The following is a 23390-nucleotide window of genomic DNA, read 5'->3' on the forward strand; positions in this document are numbered from 1 at the left end:
ATGCTTTCTGATTCAGAGTACTATGATTGTCAGTTAACCAAACCACATCTACAGTATTTAATCACAAAGACAGGGAAACCACTGTACTCATAGAAACTCAAGTAAAAACCTGAATGCACCCTCTTAGACAGACTTTTTGAAGTTTAAAATGATTAAATACCAGTTTGTTGTCTCAGGCAATGAACAATCACATAGCTTAAAGTTTACAGCAAAACTATATGAACACAAGAAAAAAAACTGTCAAATGAAACCTTCAAAAGAATGTACTACATGTAGTCAAAAGCAATAGTTGTAATTTCTACAGTGAAAAAGCAAATTTTAATGGTCAGGAATAACAGTTTGTGCACAAAAAAAAAAAAAAAAAAACACTAAACACTAAATAAATGGAGAATATTTTGGACGTTTTCTTTCCTTTGTGTTCATGACGTGTCTTTTAATCTATAAAAACAGCAACTACAGGATTTCATAGCTTCTTCAATATTTTAAATAGTTCCAAAAGCTATTTTAGCATTGAAAATTGGTGGCACGGCAAAAAGTCACTCTGCATGCAGCATAACGGAAACAAAAAACCAACAGAAAGAGTTTGTTTGAGACTATTCTATGACTGCACACAGTTTGAGTGCCGTTGGCTTCATCACAACAGCTAGTCAGTCATATCAATCATTTTGCAACTAGCACCAATACATCAACGTCCAAAAAGTTCTTCTGTTGGAATCTAAGAGACACACCGTCACCCTACTGGGCCTGAAACACATTGATCTTGCTAGTGTTTTTCAGAGTCTGTCGACGGTTGCAAAACCAGACCCGAACCACCTCTCGGTCGTAATTCAGCTCCTTGGCGATCTCTGTAATCTCTTGGCCGGTCGGAAGGGAGTTTTTCTCAAAGTAAGTGTTGAGGACCTCGATGGCCTGCGGTGTGAAGCTGGTTCTCCGTTTGCGCTTCTTGGAGGGTTCTCCGCCCACAAAATCCATCAAGTTCTGCTGACCTTTCTGATTCCAGAGCTCAGCCTCTACCAGCCAGCGCTCCAGCACGGGTTTCAGCTTCTGGGCACTTTTAGGAGTGATGTCAAGCTTCTCAAATCTTGAAACCCAAGAGAGAGACAAGATAATGAAGTGTAGTATGTGCATGTGAGACATTAAATGGATATTGATGGTTGATATATATATATATAAGGGATGTTTACCATTTTAATGAATAAATATCAACTCTTAAATCCCAAGATTGCTTTTTTTAATCTACGCTGTTTCAGTTGATGCATGAATAAAACCTGACTAGACATTTTAATAGTGCACCTCCTGTCCAATAATTACAATAAGCTTTGTGTTTTGTTACTTTTAATAAGAAACAGTCTTACATTTTAAATTATTTCTATTTTTTCAGGAGATTCAAACAATAAATGCCATTTATCTAGTGTGACTTCAGTTCAAATGGCAGTGGAGCACGAGTGAACGTGATCAACCCTTCCTCTTTACTGGTAATTAGCATAAAATAAACATGAACGGACATCTCATGTCTCATGTTATTGCGCAGAGTCATTCCGTGTCCACAGCTCATTAGTTCACCAGTCTAGAGAAGAGCATTTCACTAAATATATGCACTATATTTGCATATATATTACAAAGTATTCATTATATCTTACTTAACCTGTTAGTAATGCCTTAATGTTATGACAGTCAATGTGTAAATGATTATGTTTCATAATTATTTTTAGAAGTTCATGTAAAAAAAAATGCAATTTACATGCTTACAATTTTATTTGTTTTTTTTTAGTGTTGATTATTATAACTATAAATACATGCCAATTTACTGTAATAGTTTGGCCTCTGTTAATTGTAACCATAATGTGTAAGTAATAGGGCTCCCTAAATAGTTTACAACATTAGCTGAGAAATATTTTTTTCATCATTAAAATGTTTTTATTTTCTAATTATATTTGAAGACAGAGCCACAATATGTTCACTGTTCAGAAATGTATGTTTCCCCTGCCACACTGTACCAAAAAAAGTACAGAGCGGTGATTACAAAAACCAAGACACGAACTGAACAGTCCATTTTTGAGTACCGTTACACCCCTAATATATAATCGATGATTCAATGCTGGATACAAAGAACAGCCTTATGGGTCACTGGTTACTTTTTCTTCCTTTAATGGCACAATTTACACAATCTAAATGAAGTTGGAGTGGTCCAATTAGTCCAACAAGACAAGTAAAGAAAAACAGAGACTAATAAAGAAATATAAAAAAGAGAATAACCTGCATATGGCTGACTGACTGTAGGCAGGACCCTCCGTAGCGGTGAGAGCCTGGCCCACTTGAGTCTGTGTCAACCCCAGAGAGAGCCGTCGAATCTTAAAATTCTTGGCAAACTCTCGGATCTCCTCCAGATTAATGGCCTCTTCTTCGTTCACAGCAGACTGTGGCTCTAATGAAAACAAAAATTGAATCAGGACTTCTGGATCCTCTCCAGATCATAAACAACATGAGTAATTTACCCCCGAGTCACTGACACATCAATCTTCATAACTGAAATCTGATCTAAAAACACCTTACAGAATTGTTTCTATTCAAATATGTGACAGAAGAAAGTTGTAAATGCAATATTGCAAACATTACATAAGCAGTGAAGTACCAGTGAAACATAAACCTACTGCTGACAAGCTGCCCCACGGTAGGCATGTCTCCACAGGCGATGGCACCGGCAGAGGTGAGGGATGTCACTGATTTAACCACTTGAGGCTGGGGAGCAATGATGACTTTAGAAGGGGCCACTCTCCCAACGGGACCCTAGAGAACAAATCACAGTCCATCAACAAATATGACAAGCTTTTTACATTTTCTGGAGCATATGTACAAAACCTGCACACTTCATAACACAGTATTCAGAACATAACATAGTATTGTGCAAGATTCTGTAAGAAAATAAATCTTTATTAATCCATAATCTGCCCATGTAATGAATTTTTGTGAACCGGATTAAAAGTTGTTGGTTTTTTTAATGCCACTAGTGCTCATTTCAGCTGGAATCTGCAATGAATTGTAAGTATGGGTACATTTTTGGAGGCACATTTTTCCAATGAGCCTATGTGGCATTTTTAAATGGATGCTACGGTGTTGCTAGATGGTTGCTTAACAGTTGCTAGTGTATTCTTATTGGTTTCTTACACGTTTAATAATAAAAAAGGATATTATTTATGCTTAGAAAGTACAGAAATGCCACATAGATGACTAAATGTTAACTGTATGTTTACAGACTAATGAAGTGCCACAGGTGGCTCTGCAGTACCGGTGTGGTGGTCTTGGTGAGTGTCAGGGGCACAGTGGCTTTGGGGAGGACAGAGGTGGCGGCGGGGGCAGCAGCTGTTGGACCGTTTCCTATCGTAGCAATGATCTGGCCCTGGGAGTTGAATAACAGCTGTGGAGACACGGTCTGGACCTGCAGGCCTTGAGCTGGTAACGCAGAAGCTGCCGCAGGGTTGAACAGCAGGGGAAGTGTTCCGATCACCTGAAACACAGGTTTAAATATAATGAGACTTGTATTTATAAAAATAAAAAAAAGTGTAAAGGGCAAATGTGTCTATTAAATTAATATGTAATGTACATTACAAAAATTTACATTTAAATGTGTACTAACCTGGCCCTGCGCATTGGTAATGAGTTGACCTGTCACATTAGACACAGCACTGGTGATGATGGGAGTTGTAGTTAGAGAGCTGATAAACTGAGGCTGAGCTCCCAGAGAAGCTGCACTAATCTGAAAAATAAAAATAATAATTTGATTAGACTAAATTCATTAAACAGTTATCTTTAGTAATGTAAGTCTATATGCGTTTCCTGAAAGTAAATGCAATTTCTTGTAAAACAGCAAAAGAGGTTTTAGATGAGCTTAGGTTTAAGATTTTCTAATTTTTCTAGCTTGCATATGATTTATGAAATTTTTTCTTCTTCATACATATATCTATATATATATATAGATATAAAATCTAAAAATGAATAATGAATAAATAATGAACAACAACAGCTAATAATCATATTAATGATTATCATTATTCATATTATTATTATGGTTTATAAAACAAAGTCAATCTCCACAGTAATAAGATCTATACACCTTAACACAGCGGCTCTCAATTGCAGTCCTCTCGCCCCACTGCTCTGCACATTTTGAACATTTCTCTTAGCGCTTCAGACATTTGTTCTATTCGAACTCAAGTGCCCTGCGAAGTGGACATCACAGGATATTCAGCCATGATTCCAGTCCGAAGCGAACGTAGCTATATGTTCCAATCAAAGTGCATTGAAGTGTGCAAGACGTGAATTTAAATTGTATTGATTTACAGAGGTATATGATGTCACAGTTGTCCATGTTTAAAGACGCTGCACAGCACAAATCAGTGAATAAATGTTTCGATGTGAGGTAAACTTCAACTGATTTCCCCTGCTCAGGGAGTAGGGATCAATGCACATTTGAAAAACAGTTCATGCACGGAGTTCATTTCTAACGAGCTGATTATCTGAATCAGGTGTGTTAAAGAGAAACGTGCAAAATATGCAGAGCAGTGGGACGTGAGGACTGGAATTGAGAACCACTGTCTTAACAGAAGTACTCAAACATAATTGTTAGTAATCAGCCCTGATATACTAAAACTTTAACATATAGGCCTAAATAAAATCTATATTATTTCGTCTGCAAAAATTTTTACAATAAAAGCTAAAATCAAAACATTTTTAAGATGAATTGTTGATATGAATGCTATATTCAAGAAATTACATCTCAAATATCGAATACTAGACAATAAAACCTTTAAAATCAGTTAGTACCCCAAACTGTTGCAATATATTAGGCATTCCTATTTCAAATGTCTTAAAAATTCAATTTTTCAAATATATGATACAATTAAACCCAAATACATGTTTGTATCCACAACAGAAGTGCTCTCTACTCACAATAGCAGGGTTGATGGACAGGCCTGCAGTCTGAAGTGTTGCGACTGAGGCACTGGGCTCTGACACTTTCTGAACAACAGACGCAGTGGTGGCTGTTGTGGTCTGGGTTGGCTGCAGAGCAGAGATCTGGGGCTGTAGAACTGCCTGCGCAGGTGACTGCAGCTGCGTCTGGACAGAGTTCAACACAGTAGCAGCTGGAAAAGAAAAAAACAAGCTGTTGTATCGGAGTTTCTTTCCTCAGTAAAACACATTGTAACATTAAAATTTTATCATGAAATACTGACTAGCCTAAACAAGTCATCATTTCATATAAACATCAAATGCTGCCCTTACTCCATGTATTTTAAATTTAATTCCAGACAACAGGGTTGTTATAGTGAAGAAATTTTCCCATTTTTCTTCGCTTTTAAATAGCTTTTAAAAGTGGGGTGCACATTTTATTTTCACTTTCAAATAGCAGCAATTCAGCGTAAAGCAATTGCTTGCTCATTTGAATTTTCCTTCTTTTGCACACTTTCCTTCACTTTTAAATATCTTACAACGCCTTGCGCATTTTACTTTCACTTAATTCGTTGAATTAGTGGCAATTCGGCATCAACTGCTTGAATACAAAAATAACAAAATACAATGTCAAACACCCTTTAGCCTATATATAAAACATATAACTTTTATTAACAAAACAAATATAAACAGACCATGCTATAGGTTAGGCTATGCCTAATATAAAATAACAAATAACTTGCATAAAGTTTAAAGGTCCTATGACATGAAAATTTCCCTTTCTGAGGTTTTTTAACATTATAATGAGTTCCCCTAGCCTGTATATGGTCCCCAAGTTTCTAGAAATTTTAATCGGTGTAAATCGAGATTTTAATATCTTTCTCTGCCTTTGAGAAAATGGAAGCTCAAACGGGCTGATCTGGAATCTCCTCTTTGTGACGTTGCAAGGAGAAATGTTACCTCCCCTTTCTCTGCTTTGCCCGCCCAAATATTTACATATAATTCAGTCGCAATGTCAGCACAGGCGTTACAAACAGACTTTTATGATATGGATTCGACAGCACCGCCACAAACAGTGAGTAACCCTGTTCATTAATGCCTGATCTGTGATCAGTGATTTCTGATGTGTAGCTAATTATTCAAGTTCACACAGACTTTCTTTCTAAATCGTTTAATACTGTTTATGCATCAGTGAATCAAGCCAGTGACTAAACGATCAACTTCATGTTGTTTCTCTTAGTAGCATGAACCAAATCTGTTATTTAAATTGTGATTTAACTACAGAGAGCGATCAAAGAACGCTCCCTTTTTTTCGGAGCTCTCACACATCGCGAGTACATCTGCACTCTTGCCTAAACTGCTGTTACAATGAATGATGCTGTTATGCTGCACAACGGAGCTCTTACTGTATTCATGTGTTTGCTGTTAGTTGTGGTGAAAGCATTTTTTGAGAGAAAACGTGTTGCAATAATGACGAGATGACTGCATTCATGCGATAAACAGACTCTGTCTACTCAATGCTCATCACTGCAGCCTTTCATGTGATGGGACAAGATCGAAAAAATAATTATATAATCAACAAATCCACGATTCGTTAATCTCGACAGCTGTAATAGTAAATATATATATATATATATATATATATATTTGAGAGGGGTTCCACATGTAATACGCATTTCAAATGCAAAGATGTCAGCCAATCACAACAGTTGTCGTTTACTCGGAGTCTCACAGCAGACACGCCCCTTCAAACAGAGCATTCAAGCCAGAGGGCTATTATCAGGATATAAAAATGCTTTTTATTTCTAAATTTTAAATGTAAAAATCATACTAACAATATAAGTACACCTAAGGAAACATTAAAAAGCATTTAAAGAAAAGAAAATAATCCATGTCATGGGACCTTTAAATAAGTATACAAAACTGGAAATAAGTAAACATGTATAATATATATATAACCAAATAAATAAGAAACGTAGGACGTTTATTAGCAAGATGAATAAGAAAGCTTGGAGGCCCGGCATACACTTTGATGTCAAATAAAATAATTACACAAAGTTTAAATAAAGCAAAAATAAGCAAAATGTGGAACCAATTAAATAGGAAACAAATGTTTAAAAAAAACCTTCCAAAATCACCTTAGACGGCAAAAGTCAAAAGACTTTTCAAAATCAAAAATATTACAAAACAGACGCTTTTGCATTACGTTTCGAAACTAAATCAACCGCCATCATCTTGTCTGTCTCACCTCACTCTTCTTGTTAGACAGCTCGACTGGATAAATAAAATTTGATCTGTGATGTGACTGTCACTCGGCACGCTGCATTGAGGAGCCGCGTTCAGTTTTTAATTGTAGTGTCTGTTCTTTTACTGAACTAAATTATTTTTATTACTATAAAAAAAATGAAAACAACGGTGGGGGTAGGGTGCCACGGTGGGCAAGTGATGTAACCTGTGTTACGGCTTAACAATGGTATCACCTTCAGCACCGTCTATCGCAGCAAGCCTAATGAGCATACTACCTTGCAGTCCTGCAAATGGCAGCTTCAGCAGTCCTCCGGCAGGGCTGGCTGCAGCAAGACCAGGGAGGGTGGCGACAGTGGCGGTGGGCCAGGTGAGCACTGCCAGACCCCCCTGACCCCCTACAGACCCGGCCATACTCAGAGGAATGAGCAGGGGCTGACCCAGAGAACCCTGCTGTGCAAGCATGCTGGTCATCAGAGAGGCCAAACTATCCTGAGTCAGGACCTGGCGGTGTAATGGCATATAGATTTAATTATTCTGAGAAAGGTTTTTCAAATGTTTTGACATTCATAGGTATTTTGCTCACATTCTGCACCAATGCTGTTACTGTCACCTAAAACTATTGTGAATCAGTTTTTTTATGTCAAAAAGCTGAAATAATATTAAATATAAGCATCAGATGGAAAACACTTTGATTTAATCTTCACCTTGGCAACTTAATAAAATAAATAGGCTGTTTTTCGATTTTAAAACACAAGGCATCATGCACTAGCCAACTTTGTAAATGGTTAAAAAATATAAAAGATTTCAAATAAAGGGATGGAAATCAATCAGCTCAAATCCACAGAGTGCTGAATTTTGTCAACTAGTGTCAACTCATCCAGACTGTAAAAAAAATATTTAAAAAAAAACATGCAAAAAAAAGTCATGTAGTCTAGTACTAAAATTACAACAACTAAAACTAAAACAAATTAAAGCTAAATAAAAATGCATTAAACATAACAAAAATAAATAAATACTAAAAGACTAAAATAACAATATACACTTCAAAAACAAAAGCTAATTTAAAATACGAATAAATATTATAAATGGTATACAAATAATAATAAAATAATAATAACACTGATTTGCTCAATTGAGGATGTTACTAAAATTACTTCATTTAAAGCAGGTGTTTTTAACCTTTACAGAACGAGGCATCCCTCACCCATGTCTCAATTTTATATAAACACATTTTCTTATGTAAAACGTGCATTTTATCATGTCGTTAAATACAATTTTTGCACTACATAATGCATATTAGATCACTTGTTAATGTTCGTTCAGAAAGTTAGGAACATGAACATCCATGAGTACATTCAGATATGACCACCAGAGCGCTTGACGCAAAAATGACATTGAAAGTCATACTAAAATTTAAAATGGGGGAAAAAAGGAAAATGGAGTTCACCTGTGGGCAGGCCTGGACAGTGATGGGTAAGCTGGACTGAGGCTGGACCAGTGACACACTGATGGGGGCTTTGGAGACCACGGTCTGGACTGCAGGTGCTGAGACCTCCAGAGACACTACATGCAAAGAGAGAAAAATTTGCTGAAACCTTTAAAAAAAAGAAAAGAAAATCCAGGACATTTCCAAGCATGAAAAACATAACAAATGGTGATGTCTATTTCAAGCCATGCATTAATATGCTACTAAATGCCTCTTTGATGGTGGTGGCTTTGAATACTGGGTTGCTATGATACCAAACTAATATGGCTATTTATATCAGTCAATTTGATTAGTCTCACCAGCTGTGGTGGTGTTTGTGGTTACTGGACTTTCCAATGGAGCCTCCTCAGCTGCATCTAGGATATGAACAGCAGCCTCCTCGCCCCCTGACTCTGCCTTCCCATCAGTCCCCGAAGAGGACAAGGCTGTATCCACCTCCACTTCCAACACACGGATGGTCTCCTGTCCTGACATGACAATGACCTGGAAGAAGGGGTTAACAGGTTATAAATGCTCTCCTGTCCGGAGTTATGAGGCGCAGTGTTGACAAGATGAAAATAGATCATGGTCTGTTATGGATGAGTTCACACCTGTGTGCATATTCTGATCTCTCAGACATTAAATTATTAGTGATGTTTGCTGAGCAAAAGAGCATGGAACTGCTGCAGGGCATCTCATTATTCCTTGGGTTCATTTATTAAATAAAGGTTAAAGATATCAGTTAACATACATAAGTTGTAAAACATACGTTTTTGCAATATCGCCCAGCCATACTTGCATTTAACAGCTGTACAAGAGGCTCAGTACTTTGAAAAAAGCCAATTAGGTAAGAACAAGTAGCAGAAGATGCTCAAATACGCTAATAGGTTCCCATGAAGAACATGTCAACTTTGCTGTCAACATGAGCCTTTGAAACCCAAGCTAATTTTGCTATCCAACTGTGACACTACGGTTTAAAAGTTTCTTTTGAAATTTCTAATTATCAAGTAATCCCGAAATAACTTGCATCATTATTTAAACTGTTAAAATAGAAAACAGTCATTTTAAATTGTAACAATATTACTGTTTTTAATGTATTTTTGAACACATAAATGCAGCTTTTAAATTCTATTGTATTATTGCATGTCACAATTTCAAAGCTTTTGCAGAGATTAAAGGGGTCATTTGATGCAATTTCAAGTTTTCCTTTCTCTTTGGAATGTTACAGGCTGTTAGTGCATAGATAAGTTAACCTAAAGTTCCAAAGACTAAAGTTCCAAACCCAAAGGGATATTCTTTATAAAAGTCTCCTAAAACACCTAGTTTAAACACCCCCAAATGTCTACATCACGATGTGGGAAGATTTTCATAGCACCGCCCAAATGTTCATGCAAAGAAAGGCTGCGTAACTTTTATTCTCATTGTAGTATTGATGCTGCCACAGCAGTCATGTCGTGGAGATGCTGTGTGTATCGTTGTGAAAGTGAAACTACTTTGTTTGGCCTTCCAAAAGAGGACACAACTAGAAATCAGTGGTTAAGCTGTATTTATAACACGGTTCCAGAACAGTTCAACCCAAATATTCAGATGTGTGTAGCGTATTTTACAGAGGACAGTTTCTTGATCCTGAGAAGGATGTGCACAAAGGCTGATTCTTTAAAGTGGGGCAGTTCCAACTGTGCAAGGACAGTCTCGCGCTTCTGACTCACAGCCTGTAGGTACGTTTTCATAATTAAAGAATTTGCAAGAGTTTTGAGCAGTGTAGAGCAGCGCTTGTAGTTTTTTGTTTCTCTGAACACAAATGCAGACTTGGTTTTATGTTTATGCGGCGCAATGCAAAGCAACAAGTAAAAAACACAGTTTATATTTTAATCAGTAATTATGTCCTGACTGGATGCCACAAATGCCTTGTTTGTAATGGGTTTTATTGGTGTTGTCTCGTCGTGCTGAGACAAGGCATCACAGTATAGTAAGGGACGAAACATTTCCGTCTCACGTTTGAGGTATTCAGCCAATCATAACTCACTGAAAAGCTGGCCAATCAGTGTACACCTTGCTTTTCAGAACGATGAGCTTTTGTTTTAAGAACATTTCATGTTTCAGTCGAGATCAGAGAAGCATCACAGGTGCAAATGCAGGGCTCAGGCAGAGATGGAAGCTCAGCTCAGCGCAGCACAGAGAGCAGTACAGAGGCAGGAAAAGGTGCATACCTGGTCGTCTTGTGCTGGGAATTTCAAAGTGCAGGAACCTAAAAGCTGAGAAAACACTTCTGCAGTCAGACAGTGAATGGCTAAAGAGAACAGAGATGCCAAGCACACATTAGGACACAAAGAACCAACCCAACAAGGACACAAGTGACATGAGTACAGCAAACAAACAAGAGCGTCTGACCAAAAACTGGCACAAGCAATGCTTTCTGTCAACACCTCACCACCGGAAGAGGATTGCTTGTGCTGTGAATGTAGACTGAACACTCACACACGTAGGGGATGAGGCTGGATATGTGATGAAATGTTAAGGTACATCCGTGTTTTGTTGTGTCTGCAATCTGTTACACTTCATGTAAGTAGTGAGAAACATATGGAAATTAGGACTTGACTCAGGAATACCTGTTCATTGACAGTGAGTGGCGCATTGCTTGCAGGGAGATCCTCAGTGTCCATGATGAAGTCTAGGCTCTGAGGAGATCACTGATTCTGCATAGTGGTTGAAGGGGATGTTACCAGCTCCACAGTACCACCTGAGACAAAAAATTAAATAAGCTGGTCAGCACTAGATACCAGTAATCGAAGAATAAACTCACCATGACATGAAAGTTGACCCCATTTACCTCCTTAATACACATTCCTGCTCTTATTGCAAATGACTCATCAGAGCATGTCATTCCAAAATGTAATAACTTGCTCTACCTACAAAACAACTTTAACATTTACTTTTCATCAAGAGCTTTTATATTTTCAGCCCCTTCCCTGCAACCACCTACTACAGACAATTTTTCACAATTCAGGGAATTCCTAGATAAAATGAAGTCCTGTGCTACAATTTTAATCACTGAATACTCCATTTCAATTGGAAATGCTTTACAATATGTAAGAGCATTATTTTAAATATTGTTAAAAGGTAAAAAAAATCAAAAAATGTGATTAAACTCAAATAATTCTGACAAAATCCCATTTTAATCAGAAATACTTCAAAGTATGTAAGAAATCGGAAAAATAGTTCTATTAAAAATACATAATATGAAACAAAAAAATCGGTTTTAGGTTATAAAGGTAAGAAATAAATATGCACAATATATTAAGTGCAACTAAATCTGACAAACATCTAATTTCAATCACAAATACTTCACATGGAAGGAAAACGTTGAGTTAAGTTAAGGTAAAAACTGCTATGTGATTGAGTGCAATTAAATCTAACAAATAATTTAGAAAAAAAAGGGACCTTTCATAATTTTCTAAAAAAAATAAAATAAAATAAAAACTATACACCATAACAATAGAGCCCTTCACAGTTAATGGCCTTAAACTACTAGGTTACTTACCACAACATGAATACCTACTTTTTTATATTTTACATTTAAAATATGAAGGTGACTAGCAGCTAACCCTTCCAAAATGTTTCTGCTATAACACCATTGTTTCTACAGCTGTTACTGCAATAATTATGTGATAGCCATCAATGTCGTTCAATAACATTATACATTATATGCATTATGTTTTTACAGTAGTAACATTAAGTATAGCAAATACTCTAGTCTTTTGGCGGGAACTATGATTACCATAGTAAATATATGCGAGGCATTAACCAGATAATCATGTCATAGTCTATGACAGCCGCTCTCAAGGTTGTCAACTTAAATAGTTGAACCCAGGTACCTCAGAAAAACGTAAACACAGTTCTTGAAGATTTGGTACATTATTTCCGAGCATGTTCGAATGTCATAACTGTGCAAGTGCAGTTTAAGGTGTGTGTCTTGCATTATAAATTTGCGCATGTAATTATCCAAAAAAACAATAGAGCATTATGTAAGCCTTGCGCATTTTCACATCAAGCAGGCCTGTGAGGTAACGTTACTAATGCAGTCCTCCCAACACGATCACAATGCAATAAAAACTCCCCTCAAGGGACACACACTTCATCTACTTATCACACTCCTCACATGCCAATATGCCATGACACGGGAGGGCATTTGATGTATTTCCTTTCTCTTTATCATAAATATATAAATTATGCTAATTAAGACCATTGCATATTAACCAAAAACTCATTTCGAGTCCGCGAGTTCGTATTGCGTTGTGCAAAAATACGTGCAAGCTGTGATTATATTCACGACTTACCCGCTGAAAGCTGGGGTATTTCCTTTATTTCTCCTGCTTCGGCGAGCTTTGCCACAGTTTGTTTTAAATATGCATAATTAAAAATTCATCTCACAGCTTCCGACGCGCGCTACGAATGCACACAAAAGAGCTATTTGCATTGATAAGGAGGCTCGGGAAAGCGCTGGTCCTCTTTATAACTAAATATTTAATGACGTCTTTCCGTTAACTGTCGTGCCGGTGAAGCAGGTGTGCCTTAATAGCCAAGGTAAAACCTTATCTGCAGAAAAAAGTACCGAAAAATTAACACAATTTTGCTCTTTTGCACTACGTCATGAACATAATTTATGCAGGCCGAGTCTTGCATTGAAAAAATGGCGCTGGGTCGACAGAACGAGAGCGATGGCCGTCTTAAAGAGACAGTACACAATGTTACCGCATTTCAATGCACTATTCAAACTCTTGATGCAAACTGTCATATTGCTACAGAGTGAAGTTGTCCTATAATAAAAAAAAATACATATATATATATAATTATCATTAACAATTATGTTCATCATCATAATAATTGTAATCATGCTTATTATTATTTTTATTACTATTAATATTATTACTATTGCTCTGTTTCTTTAGAATAACAATGTGAATGGACATTTTTTTAAGAATTTAATATATTGACATCCATGTCCTTCCAGCTGTCTGTCCTATTATAAATACACTAAAATACAGTCATGTTATATGGTTCTATATAAAATATTAATAAAGAAAACAAAAGGGGTAATTCAAATATTAAATGCAATTATTACAACTTGCTCTATGTGGCATTTTAGCACTAACAATACTGGATTCCTTTAGCAGATGCTTTTACCCAAAGTGGCTTACACTTACACTTGGGGAGGTCGTGACCTAGTGGTTAGAAAGTAGTTAGAGAGTTTCATTTTCCCCTTTTTTATAATGAACTGGCTTATAAAAAGACACAGTGTCTCTATACACACTCTGTGTCTTTCCTCTGTTGCCAAGCCAGCTGGCAAACACTTCCATTTGCATGCATTAGCAGCATATTGCCATGGAGCTCAAAGGAGTACTGGGATTGCTGAATACAGATGAATCTATAGTTAGGTTCACATCCAGTATACAGGCCCCAACTAATGTACTAATGTACATCTGATATAAAGACATATACATTGCAAACAAAAGTGTTCATTAAAAAAACTTGTTTCCTTGGCAAATTCTGCTCTGTTTTATTTTTGAATAGATGCAGGGCCGACAAGGGATGTCCACTAAATGCAACTTTATACTGCCTAAAGAGCCTGTGGGCCCAGCCATAAAATTTCATAAACTACATTTAATTTAGTCACAGAAGTGCAAGACAAAATTTGGATCATCATTCCTATTCAAATGCTGATACAAAATACACTGGGTTGGATTCTGCAACTAAATTAAACAACCTTAATGAAACATCTGCTCTGCTTGGCATACTTCCCAGGGTCTAATTATGCAATATTAATTTAGGTTCAAGTGTGCAGTATTGTTTCATACTAACTAACCTTATGAGTAGACAGTATTTCATATTACATGCTCATGTCAATAATAATGTTATTGGGAAAGTAAAATATAAAAATATTCACATCAAATTTTTAGGCAGATAGACAATAAATACTTCAGCATATAAACAACATACTTAATTGTCGACACTTGAGTAATAGCAGGGCATGTTATCTCACTATAATATATGGGGTAAGAAGTCAGAATGAAAACTTGTCATTACAGAGAACTGTAATTAATAAATGGCATATCCAATTATCACATATGCCCTGGTTTCACAGACAAGGCTTAAGCCTAGTCCCCAACTAAAATGCATGTCTGAGCTGTTTTAACTGAAAGAAACTTGCTCTGACATATCTTAAAATATGTAAGTGTCATTGATTTATCTCAAGATGCACATGAGTAATGTTTTTTTAAGTCACGTTTATAAAAACTACTACAATGTCTTAATTGAACTATTGCTTAATCCTAGTTTAATTTAAGCCCAGTCTGTGAAACCAGGCCATGAAACGGCATGTAAAAACTTGCCCTGGACTGACATTTATCAAAAGGACCCCTTATTCTAAAAACACATATTAGAATATGCATCTGATTTTCTTGAAAAAGCACCTTTAGTCAAAATCTACCTTGTCTGGATGTAGGCTATGTAGTTTCATTATATTCACTTGTTTACCCAACGTTGATTACACAAGTATTTTATTTTGATTCAATATCCATTTGAACTAGGCGTTTGAAACAGAAATGAAACCACTTTTTGAGAAAACACACAATCGTGTAACTGGACTTTTGACTCAAACTCATATAATTACTATGAAAGGTATGGACTTTGTGACATATTCCATCTGTGACACCTGCCCTACATGTAAATGCAAATATTTTACATATAAATATGTCAAATTTAATATATATTCTGTTGTTTTATACTGTAAACATAACGTTTATTTTTATAGTATAAAGTGGGGCTTACAGAGACTTTCGTTTTGTAGATAATGAGTCACGAGTTTCTCTTTAACAGGGAGTGGCGTCCAAAAACTGATGCGTGCGTGACGTAGCTCCTCCCAACACAAATATACTAAAAGCATAACCCGACGAAAACAAGGAAGTAACGAGTAAAAAAGACGAGGAACTTTGACTAAACCTTATATTTATTGCCAAATAAACGCCGAATTCGGTCTGTTGAATTTCTCGTCCACTAGAATATTTTACCTACAGTGAAGAACTATGAACAACAAAGGTAAATACGCGATCATCTCCGCTCTTCTGCTATTTTGCTTAGCCGCTTCCTAGCAACTACCAATGGAGTTAGCCAGCATAACTGACTTACATAACAAACGATTTTACATACTGAATTCTTATCGATTATGTGCCAAAAACATCTGCCATCGACTGTGTCCCGACGGATACTGTTATATTTAACCCGGTAGTGTCTTATTTTAGCGGACTTAGCAATGTTTTGGATTGAAAACAGGTAAAGGGTGACTAGCTAGTCTGCTACATCGCGATGACGTGACCAGAAAGGTGACCTCGTTGAGAAAGCGAGACGCTTACAGCATCAGTTAAATCATTTAATTAATCTTATTTAAACGTGTTTCATCAATATACTTTGTGGTATCCACTCAAGAACAATTTGTCTTGTTTTCTATTGTAATTTAGCGGTCTTGTTTAGCGTGCCTTTTTGTGTCGTTTGTTTGTTTGTTTGTGTGGCTTGATGTTATTTATTGTAATACATACGCTTCCGCATCCATATTTCTTATAGTAAGTCATTTGTCGATAATCATATCTGTTTCGTTCAATATCACAAAACCTTTAAATAACACGTCTGGGTCCTTTTTTAGTCTTTAGCCAATTTATTAAATTTTTTCCATTTAATCCACATTTCAAGCCTGTGTACTCTGGTTTAAGGAAAACCGCTCAATGGTTTTTCTTGGTCAGCATCTTTAGTACAAAACCAAAATATTGCTGGCTATTTTTACAGTAAATCAATTTAAGATTCTGTTGTGATATTAATTTTAAACCATTAACTGTGTGTCTTCTTTTTTTTTTTCCCCATTGGTGTCCATGCAGGTTCATATCCTCAAACTGTTTACCCTCAGCAGAGCACAGCACCCGTTTACCCGCCTGCTATGCAAGTCCCTCCTCAGGTGTCTCCATATCCAGATGCCCCTCCTCCATACTCTGAGGTTACCAGTGCTAAATACTCTCCGTCTGCTCATCTGAATGTTCAGTATCTCATTAAAGCATTCAAATGGGTCTTTCCTATTCTAGTACTATATAAAAAATATACAACATGTTTTGGAAGCACTTTAGAAGCATTTTCAAAAATGTATGCTCCCTTACTCAAGACAGCATGTTAAAGATTCTTCTGAGAACATGAATCATTTTTGGAAATTGCGCTTGATGAATCATTTGTTGTGATGTAAGTGTTGCCACTCAAACAGAAAAAGACAATTTTAGCAATGAGTTAGTCAGCATGAAACTCCCAGAAGAAAGAGGTATTCTATCTAGTATGCTAGATTTATAGCAAATTAACTTGATTAATTTTTTGTAATTTTTAAACTTTTTAAAAAAAAATTACTATAATTTACGATTTTTACACTTTGTGTATGTTACCCTTTCGCAGGTTTATCAGCCCAGGTATATGGCTCCTCCCCCAGCCCATGGACAGATGCCCCAAATGACCTCAGCTTACCCTGGTACTCAGATGTACATGCCCATGCATGCTCAGTCTGTGCCAATGGGGGCCATGGCCCCCAGTGTCCCAATGGCATATTATCAGATGGGGCCCGTGTACCCCCCTGGTTCCACCGTCATGGTGGATGGTGGATTCGATGCTGGAGCTCGCTTTGGGCATAGCACCAGTACTTCCATTCCTGTGAGTATTCCCAATACACATCCAGGAAATAAAATGCATTTATATTTAGCAACCTACAATTAAAGCAATAGTTCACCCTAAAATGAAAATTTCCTTAAAATCTACTTGCACTCAAGCCATCCAAGATATAGATGAGTTAGTTTCTTCATCAGAACAGATTCGGGGGGAAAAATTAGCTTTCTATCACTTGCTCACCAATAGATCCTCTATAGTGAATTGGTGCCATCAGAATGAGAGTTCAAACAGCTTATTAAAACATCACAATATTTCACCAGTAAAGCAGATGACTCCAGTCCATCAATTAATCTCTTGTGAAGTGAAAAGCTTATCGTTTGCATGCATATTTAAGCACTGTGGTTTAAAAACATGTGATTTTAATCAGTTGAAATGCAGTCAGCAGTGAAAGAGAACTAATTTTGCTATACTCTAACTAATTATGCACATGCATACTCAGAGATGCGCATAAACTCATAGAGCGCAGGAGTATTGAACGTTATTATAGGTCTTGAAAGGTTAAATACACACACTTGTGTGTCAAAATGCCCATCTTTGCAAGTATCGTAAACACAGTAATTTATGTCTAAAGTGAATCAAACAGCTGGTAATAAGATAACCATTAATAAGCAAAAGAGAGAAAATCTCTCACTGCTCTTGACTAAATCACTTTTGCAACTTTAATAACAAGAAATATACATTTAATTTACACAGCGAAGATTATGCAGTTTTTATACATTTGATTACTTTATACTATGTATGTAGTATTTCTTAATTATGTTCAACTACTAGGGCTGCACGATATTGGGGAAAAATGGCATTGCGATATTTTATTTTTCTGCGATATATATATTGCGATATGAAATCTAATCAAATTTTTTCTTACAAACAAAAATGGGGTGAGCACACTTACATTCTCATTTTAAATGATTTAAAAATCGACACCGTCGTGTCAATTGATTAATATGCGCGAGGGAGAGAGAGCAAGACAGCGCTCGTGTTGTTTGAAGACGGTGAGCGTGCGGTCTCTCTCCCTCGCGCGCTCGCTCTCTCTCGCCCTCTGTCTCTCTCTCTCTCGCTCGCGCTCTTTCTCTCTCTCACGCACGCTCTCTCTCTCTATCTCTCTCCCGCGCGCGCGCGCTCTCTCTCTCTCTCTCTCTCTCTCTCTATCTCTCTCTCTCGTGCGCGCTGTCTCTCTCTCTGCCCTGTCAAAACTTTCACTCTATGATGGTTAAGCTGTACAATTAATCTACGAATCACATTCGTCAAGGGCCGGGGAGCAGCTGGCCCGTACAGTTAATGAATAACGGATCAACAACGACAGCCTACATCGCACATCCTGCAATGTGACTATCGTGGATTCGTACATCGCGATATCGATGCTTAAACAACACATAGTGCAGCCCTTTCCACTACTGTAGTTTTTAGTCCTATTGCTTGTAATTAGTTTCTTATTCTTATTTAATCGCTGTATTTACTTATCTTCACTTCACTCTAATCTTCGTTTTTTTGTGATACTGACACGGGTGACAAGAATTATGAAATTTCTATGGTTCTTATTTAAAGCAAAAATTATATTGTGATATATACCATTAACGTGAAATAAAATGACTTCTAATGTGATAAGTTTTTGGTAATATCGCCTACCCCTACTTCTAGCTAAATAGGAGTCCATAATTATTTATAATGCCTTCAGTGAAAAAGTAATCTTGTCTCAATCAAGAGAGAAATACGCACAGATCAAGCCGAATCTGTTTACAACAAAACTAGAAACAAATAAATCTGCGGATTTTGATGTGAGAGGACAACGGGATGAAATTAGCATCGTATTTTTGTCAGATGTGATGGTTTAGTTAAAACATCTTGAAGATTTTTTTTTTTCTTATAAACATGCAGATTTACACAAGATGTCACCTGATGGACTGTGATCATTCATCAGCTTTTTGAACTCTCTTGTACTCAACTCTCAGAACAAGGTTTTGAGCAAGTAATGAAATGCTAAATTTCTCCAATTCTTTTTCAGTGAACAAACTATCTATATATCTTGGATGGCCTGAGCCTAATCCAGTTTATGTTGGAGGATCAAGACCTATTTGAATGAACAACAATATCAGTGGCAGTTCCTTATGATTTATTGAGATGTGGGACAAAACATGACCTACAGTTTTACCTTCTAATAGTTTCGAAAACGTCCATCATTTACACTTCTAAGTTAATCAGAGAAAGAAGCTGTTGGTTAAAAACTACATTGTTTATATATTTTTTGATAATTTTGCTTATTATTATTATTATGTAAATATATATTTATTAGGTATTGAAGATAATTGCATTTAATGTCATCATGATATGTTAGCACCATCACCCAAATTGTAAAAAAAATTGTTTGGTATTTTTTGATTATTTCCCTCATTTTGAGCGAGCCATTAAAATCAGAAACTCAGCTGTCAACCTGTAAAATTGGTGATGACAAAAAAAAAAGAGATGAACACATTAGTTATTCGTTTTCATTGAAGTGAATTTGTCAATATTTCGGAAGAACTTTTGACAAGAAATATTTTCATATCTGACAGTGTTGACACGTCACATTGGGCGGTAAGAAAAAAAACTTTGGAAAAAAAAAAGGAGTAAGTATATTAATAACAATAAGTAGGAGGTTGCCCTAAACTAGTTTACATATAAATAAAAAAAAATGCCACAATATGTGAAGTTTTTCCTCCCACACTTCTTTACCTTTTTTCCTTCAACTCAACATTCAGTGAGAAATTCCTTGTATGTTCAGTCTGTTCTGAGATCCTTTAAGTCATGACTTCACAATTTTCTCTTGGCATAGACATAACTGAAAAGGTAGCTGATGAAATATGTGTTTGATTTACATATTTCTCTTTATATTCAAGCCTCCACCTCCTGGACACCTCCCTAACGCGGCTCAGATGGCAGCCATGCAAGGTGCAAATGTTGTGATGACACAACGTAAGGGCAACTTTTTCATGGGTGGCTCCAGCGGCGGTTACACCATCTGGTAACAGTGAGCACCCCCCTGGGCCTGGACCGAAGCCCTCCTTCCTTCTCCTGGTTCCCTTTACCTGTTCTCCCACCCCTGCCTCCCTTGGGGCTGCTTGGCTAAGCCACAATACTGATTTAATCTAATGGAATGTAATGTTTTAGAGCCCCTTACTCAAGGTACAGTACGCCGCTATTGGTATAATTGTGTAATATCACAGTTATATAATGTATAACACAATTATTGTGTATTCACAATTAAAAAGTGCACGATAATTGTAGGTTTAACTTCTAGTGATCATATATACATTTGCCATAATTTAAAAGTATACAACTTTTAAGGTGAAGACCAGGCCATTTTTTCCTTTATTGACACTGGCGTACCTCTTACAACTGCATTTTTAAAAGACATTTTCTAGTTTTTGGTTGTCTTCTTGAGCCAGAGATCATGCCAAGAGAACTGCCGAGAGTCAGTTTGATCATCTGTGTAAAGTAGCTATGCACTTGAAACTTTCTCTTTGAATAGTATGCTTATCTACATCTTTCATTCGTATCATTATTAAGGTCTTGTCAGATATGTATAATGCAGATTTAAGTACTATCAAAGAGACAGGTGTGTTTACAAATTCAAACAGCGGCGGCGTATTGTACCTTTGGGCAAGCTTATATAAATATTATCAGGTGCCAAAACTGCACCATTATTTAAAAGCAAAGGAATTTACAAATGGATGAACCCTAATGCAGTAAAAGAGAGAGTGAACAAGATTAACTAAACTGGTTGAGAAAAGTCTTTTTTTTTTTTCTATATATTTTCCCTCCAATGTCGGATACCCAGAGCTGTACGTATAGCAGTTTCACCTTGTTTAGCGCGTGTTATGTGTGTTCCAGCTATATGTGCTTCTACACAAACTTTTTAGGCATTTTCCACAAAGGTAAAGCTATTTACAGAGGTCAGGGCTCAATCAAGAGACCATTCATTTTCAGTATTTTAAATGGTTTGGCACATCAAGCTTTTTTTTCTTTTTCTGGGAGGCTGCTTGTACCAAAGATCTGGACAAGAATGCACTAAAAGCTTTTTGCTTTTTGTAAGTCTTCTGTCATAGTACATCTGCAAACAGATTCATTCTGAAATAAACAAACAAACAAACATCATATTTAGATGATGGTGATTGCTTTCCGGGCAGAGCACAAGACTGCTGTGACTGCATTTTCTAGGGGTTTGTGTTTTAAAAATATATCAATGTTTCCTAGTTGCATCTTGATGTTTCTGCATGCACTTTTCAGTAGTTTTGTTCTTAATAAAGTGTTATCATTGTAAAAAATTTTAGGAGTACTACAAAATTAATTTATGTGCACTGTCAACCAATTCTGAAATGTTTTTGCAGCTTTCTTTTGTACATATGCTTTTAAATACAAATAGCGTCAGTTATACTTGTTGCTGCATTGATGATTTTTCAAAGCAGTGCGGTGATACGTAGCAGCATATACAACGGCTGAGAAATTGTGGTGTTGATTTGTAAATGTTTCGCAAGGGATTAAAGTTTTCCTCTCTCTCTCTCTCATCTGTAATGTGTTTAAGAAATGTTTCGCATTAACATTACCTGATAAAAAAAAGGACAACCTCACATAATGCACTGAGTTACACCAGCAGTTGTCACCACTGCTTTTTTTTTTTAGGGGTGCATGATAAATATCGGCCGATAATTAATGTGCATCTTGTCAGTATAGCCGTTTCTCTGAGCAATTCAATATCGGTGTGGATTTGTGCAGCTTGTCAGTTAACAACGGCTCTGTGTAGTAACAGCTGCTCTATGTGAAATCACGCACCTGATGGAATTTACCGCTGATTACAGAACCGGCTTTACTGACGAGATGCACATTAATTATCGGCCGATATTTATCGTACACCCCTATTTTTTTTCGCTTCTAATAAATTTAATTGCAGCCTTTTCTTCTTCCACACTACAACACATAAGTTCCGTAGCAGTCATATGTGTTAAATGTGACTGTAAATCTATAATGCTGCTTATTTTGCTAGATAGCACAGAGGTGAAATGCTTATAAATGCTCACTCAAATTTATTCTCCACACATTCACTGGTATCCAATTATTTTATCTCTAAACCATACATATTTTATGATTTAATTAACAAAAAGAAGTAGGAATTTTTTTACTAGCCTGGCACATTTTTTTTAGCTTTACATATATCACTGGGTATCCGACTCTTCAGTACAGTTCTAAAGGTTTTGCCCATTTGAATACAAAAGACCATTCAGGTAGATTTTCTCTCTGCAAATAAAGGAAAAACGTTTTTGATTATGTTGGGGAAAAAAAACATGCCAAGAGTGCTGGCATTGCCTTAGCACCATTTCTATCATTTTCTGTGATGTAGGTTTCTATTTTAGTATGGAACTTCTGACCTGGTAGTTTCACATTTATTCCTAACCTGACTTTGTCATTCCTTATTTAAAACTCATTTCATTTATTCTTACTTCGCTAGGAAAATAAGGCAAAAAACATGAGGGCAAAGCTTTCAGAACTCAATTCCTGTTTCCATCTTAGCGCAGCATTTTATCATGGCATGTGGCACCGTGTTTTTGTGTATGCAATGTAGCAGATACACTGCTTATCTTGAGCCTCAATACCATGACAGTCATGGATGGTATACGTTTATGTGGGCACTGCAGTTCAGGGAACCCTTTTGATTTTTTTTTCTACATATATATATAATATTAAAAGATTGTGATGGGTTGTAATAGATGCATACTGCAGCATCAAGGAACAGAGGTCCTTCCTAGTTTGCTACATGACAAAATGGTCTCCAATGAAATTGTGGTGCACTTAACTTTTTTTATACTAAACCTTAAGTATAAAACAAAATTTAGAATAAAACTATTTTGAATTTTGACAATCTGTGTTGTATTATGTCTTTCAATGGTTCATGTTTATATTTTTGTCTGCGGAGTTGTTTATTCAGAGGTTTATCTCCAGGTTAGGACAAATG

The 23390-nt window shown here is 36.5% G+C and overlaps 2 protein-coding genes across 7 annotated transcripts; one reads left to right on the plus strand and one right to left on the minus strand.

The window, feature by feature from the left end:
• Window positions 1–384: 384 nt before the first annotated feature.
• Window positions 385–16561, minus strand: LOC132129440 (POU domain, class 6, transcription factor 1-like). 6 transcript variants are annotated; one of them, XM_059541042.1, is made up of 12 exons: window positions 16412–16561; window positions 11269–11399; window positions 10870–10914; window positions 8980–9163; window positions 8642–8757; window positions 7470–7695; window positions 4948–5141; window positions 3635–3754; window positions 3287–3505; window positions 2652–2787; window positions 2257–2425; window positions 385–1081 (listed from the first exon to the last, which is right to left on the minus strand). In XM_059541042.1, exons 2-12 carry the CDS (start codon window positions 11320–11322, stop codon window positions 736–738), a joined length of 1809 nt encoding a protein of 602 aa, XP_059397025.1. In that variant the 5' UTR covers window positions 11323–11399; window positions 16412–16561; the 3' UTR covers window positions 385–735. The 6 variants fall into 6 exon arrangements, with proteins under 6 accessions (XP_059397025.1, XP_059397024.1, XP_059397026.1 ...); XM_059541041.1 differs by lacking the exon at window positions 16412–16561 and adding an exon at window positions 12997–13356; XM_059541043.1 differs by lacking the exons at window positions 10870–10914; window positions 16412–16561 and adding an exon at window positions 12997–13356.
• LOC132129441 (DAZ-associated protein 2-like) lies at window positions 15559–21945 on the plus strand. Its single transcript, XM_059541047.1, has 4 exons — window positions 15559–15754; window positions 16585–16700; window positions 17141–17392; window positions 20281–21945. Exons 1-4 carry the CDS (start codon window positions 15742–15744, stop codon window positions 20407–20409), a joined length of 510 nt encoding a protein of 169 aa, XP_059397030.1. The 5' UTR covers window positions 15559–15741; the 3' UTR covers window positions 20410–21945.
• The last annotated feature ends 1445 nt before the right edge of the window (window positions 21946–23390 follow it).

Source organism: Carassius carassius, chromosome 46 (genome assembly GCF_963082965.1).
Source record: "Carassius carassius chromosome 46, fCarCar2.1, whole genome shotgun sequence".
In the NCBI taxonomy this organism is placed as follows: Eukaryota; Metazoa; Chordata; class Actinopteri; order Cypriniformes; family Cyprinidae; genus Carassius; species Carassius carassius.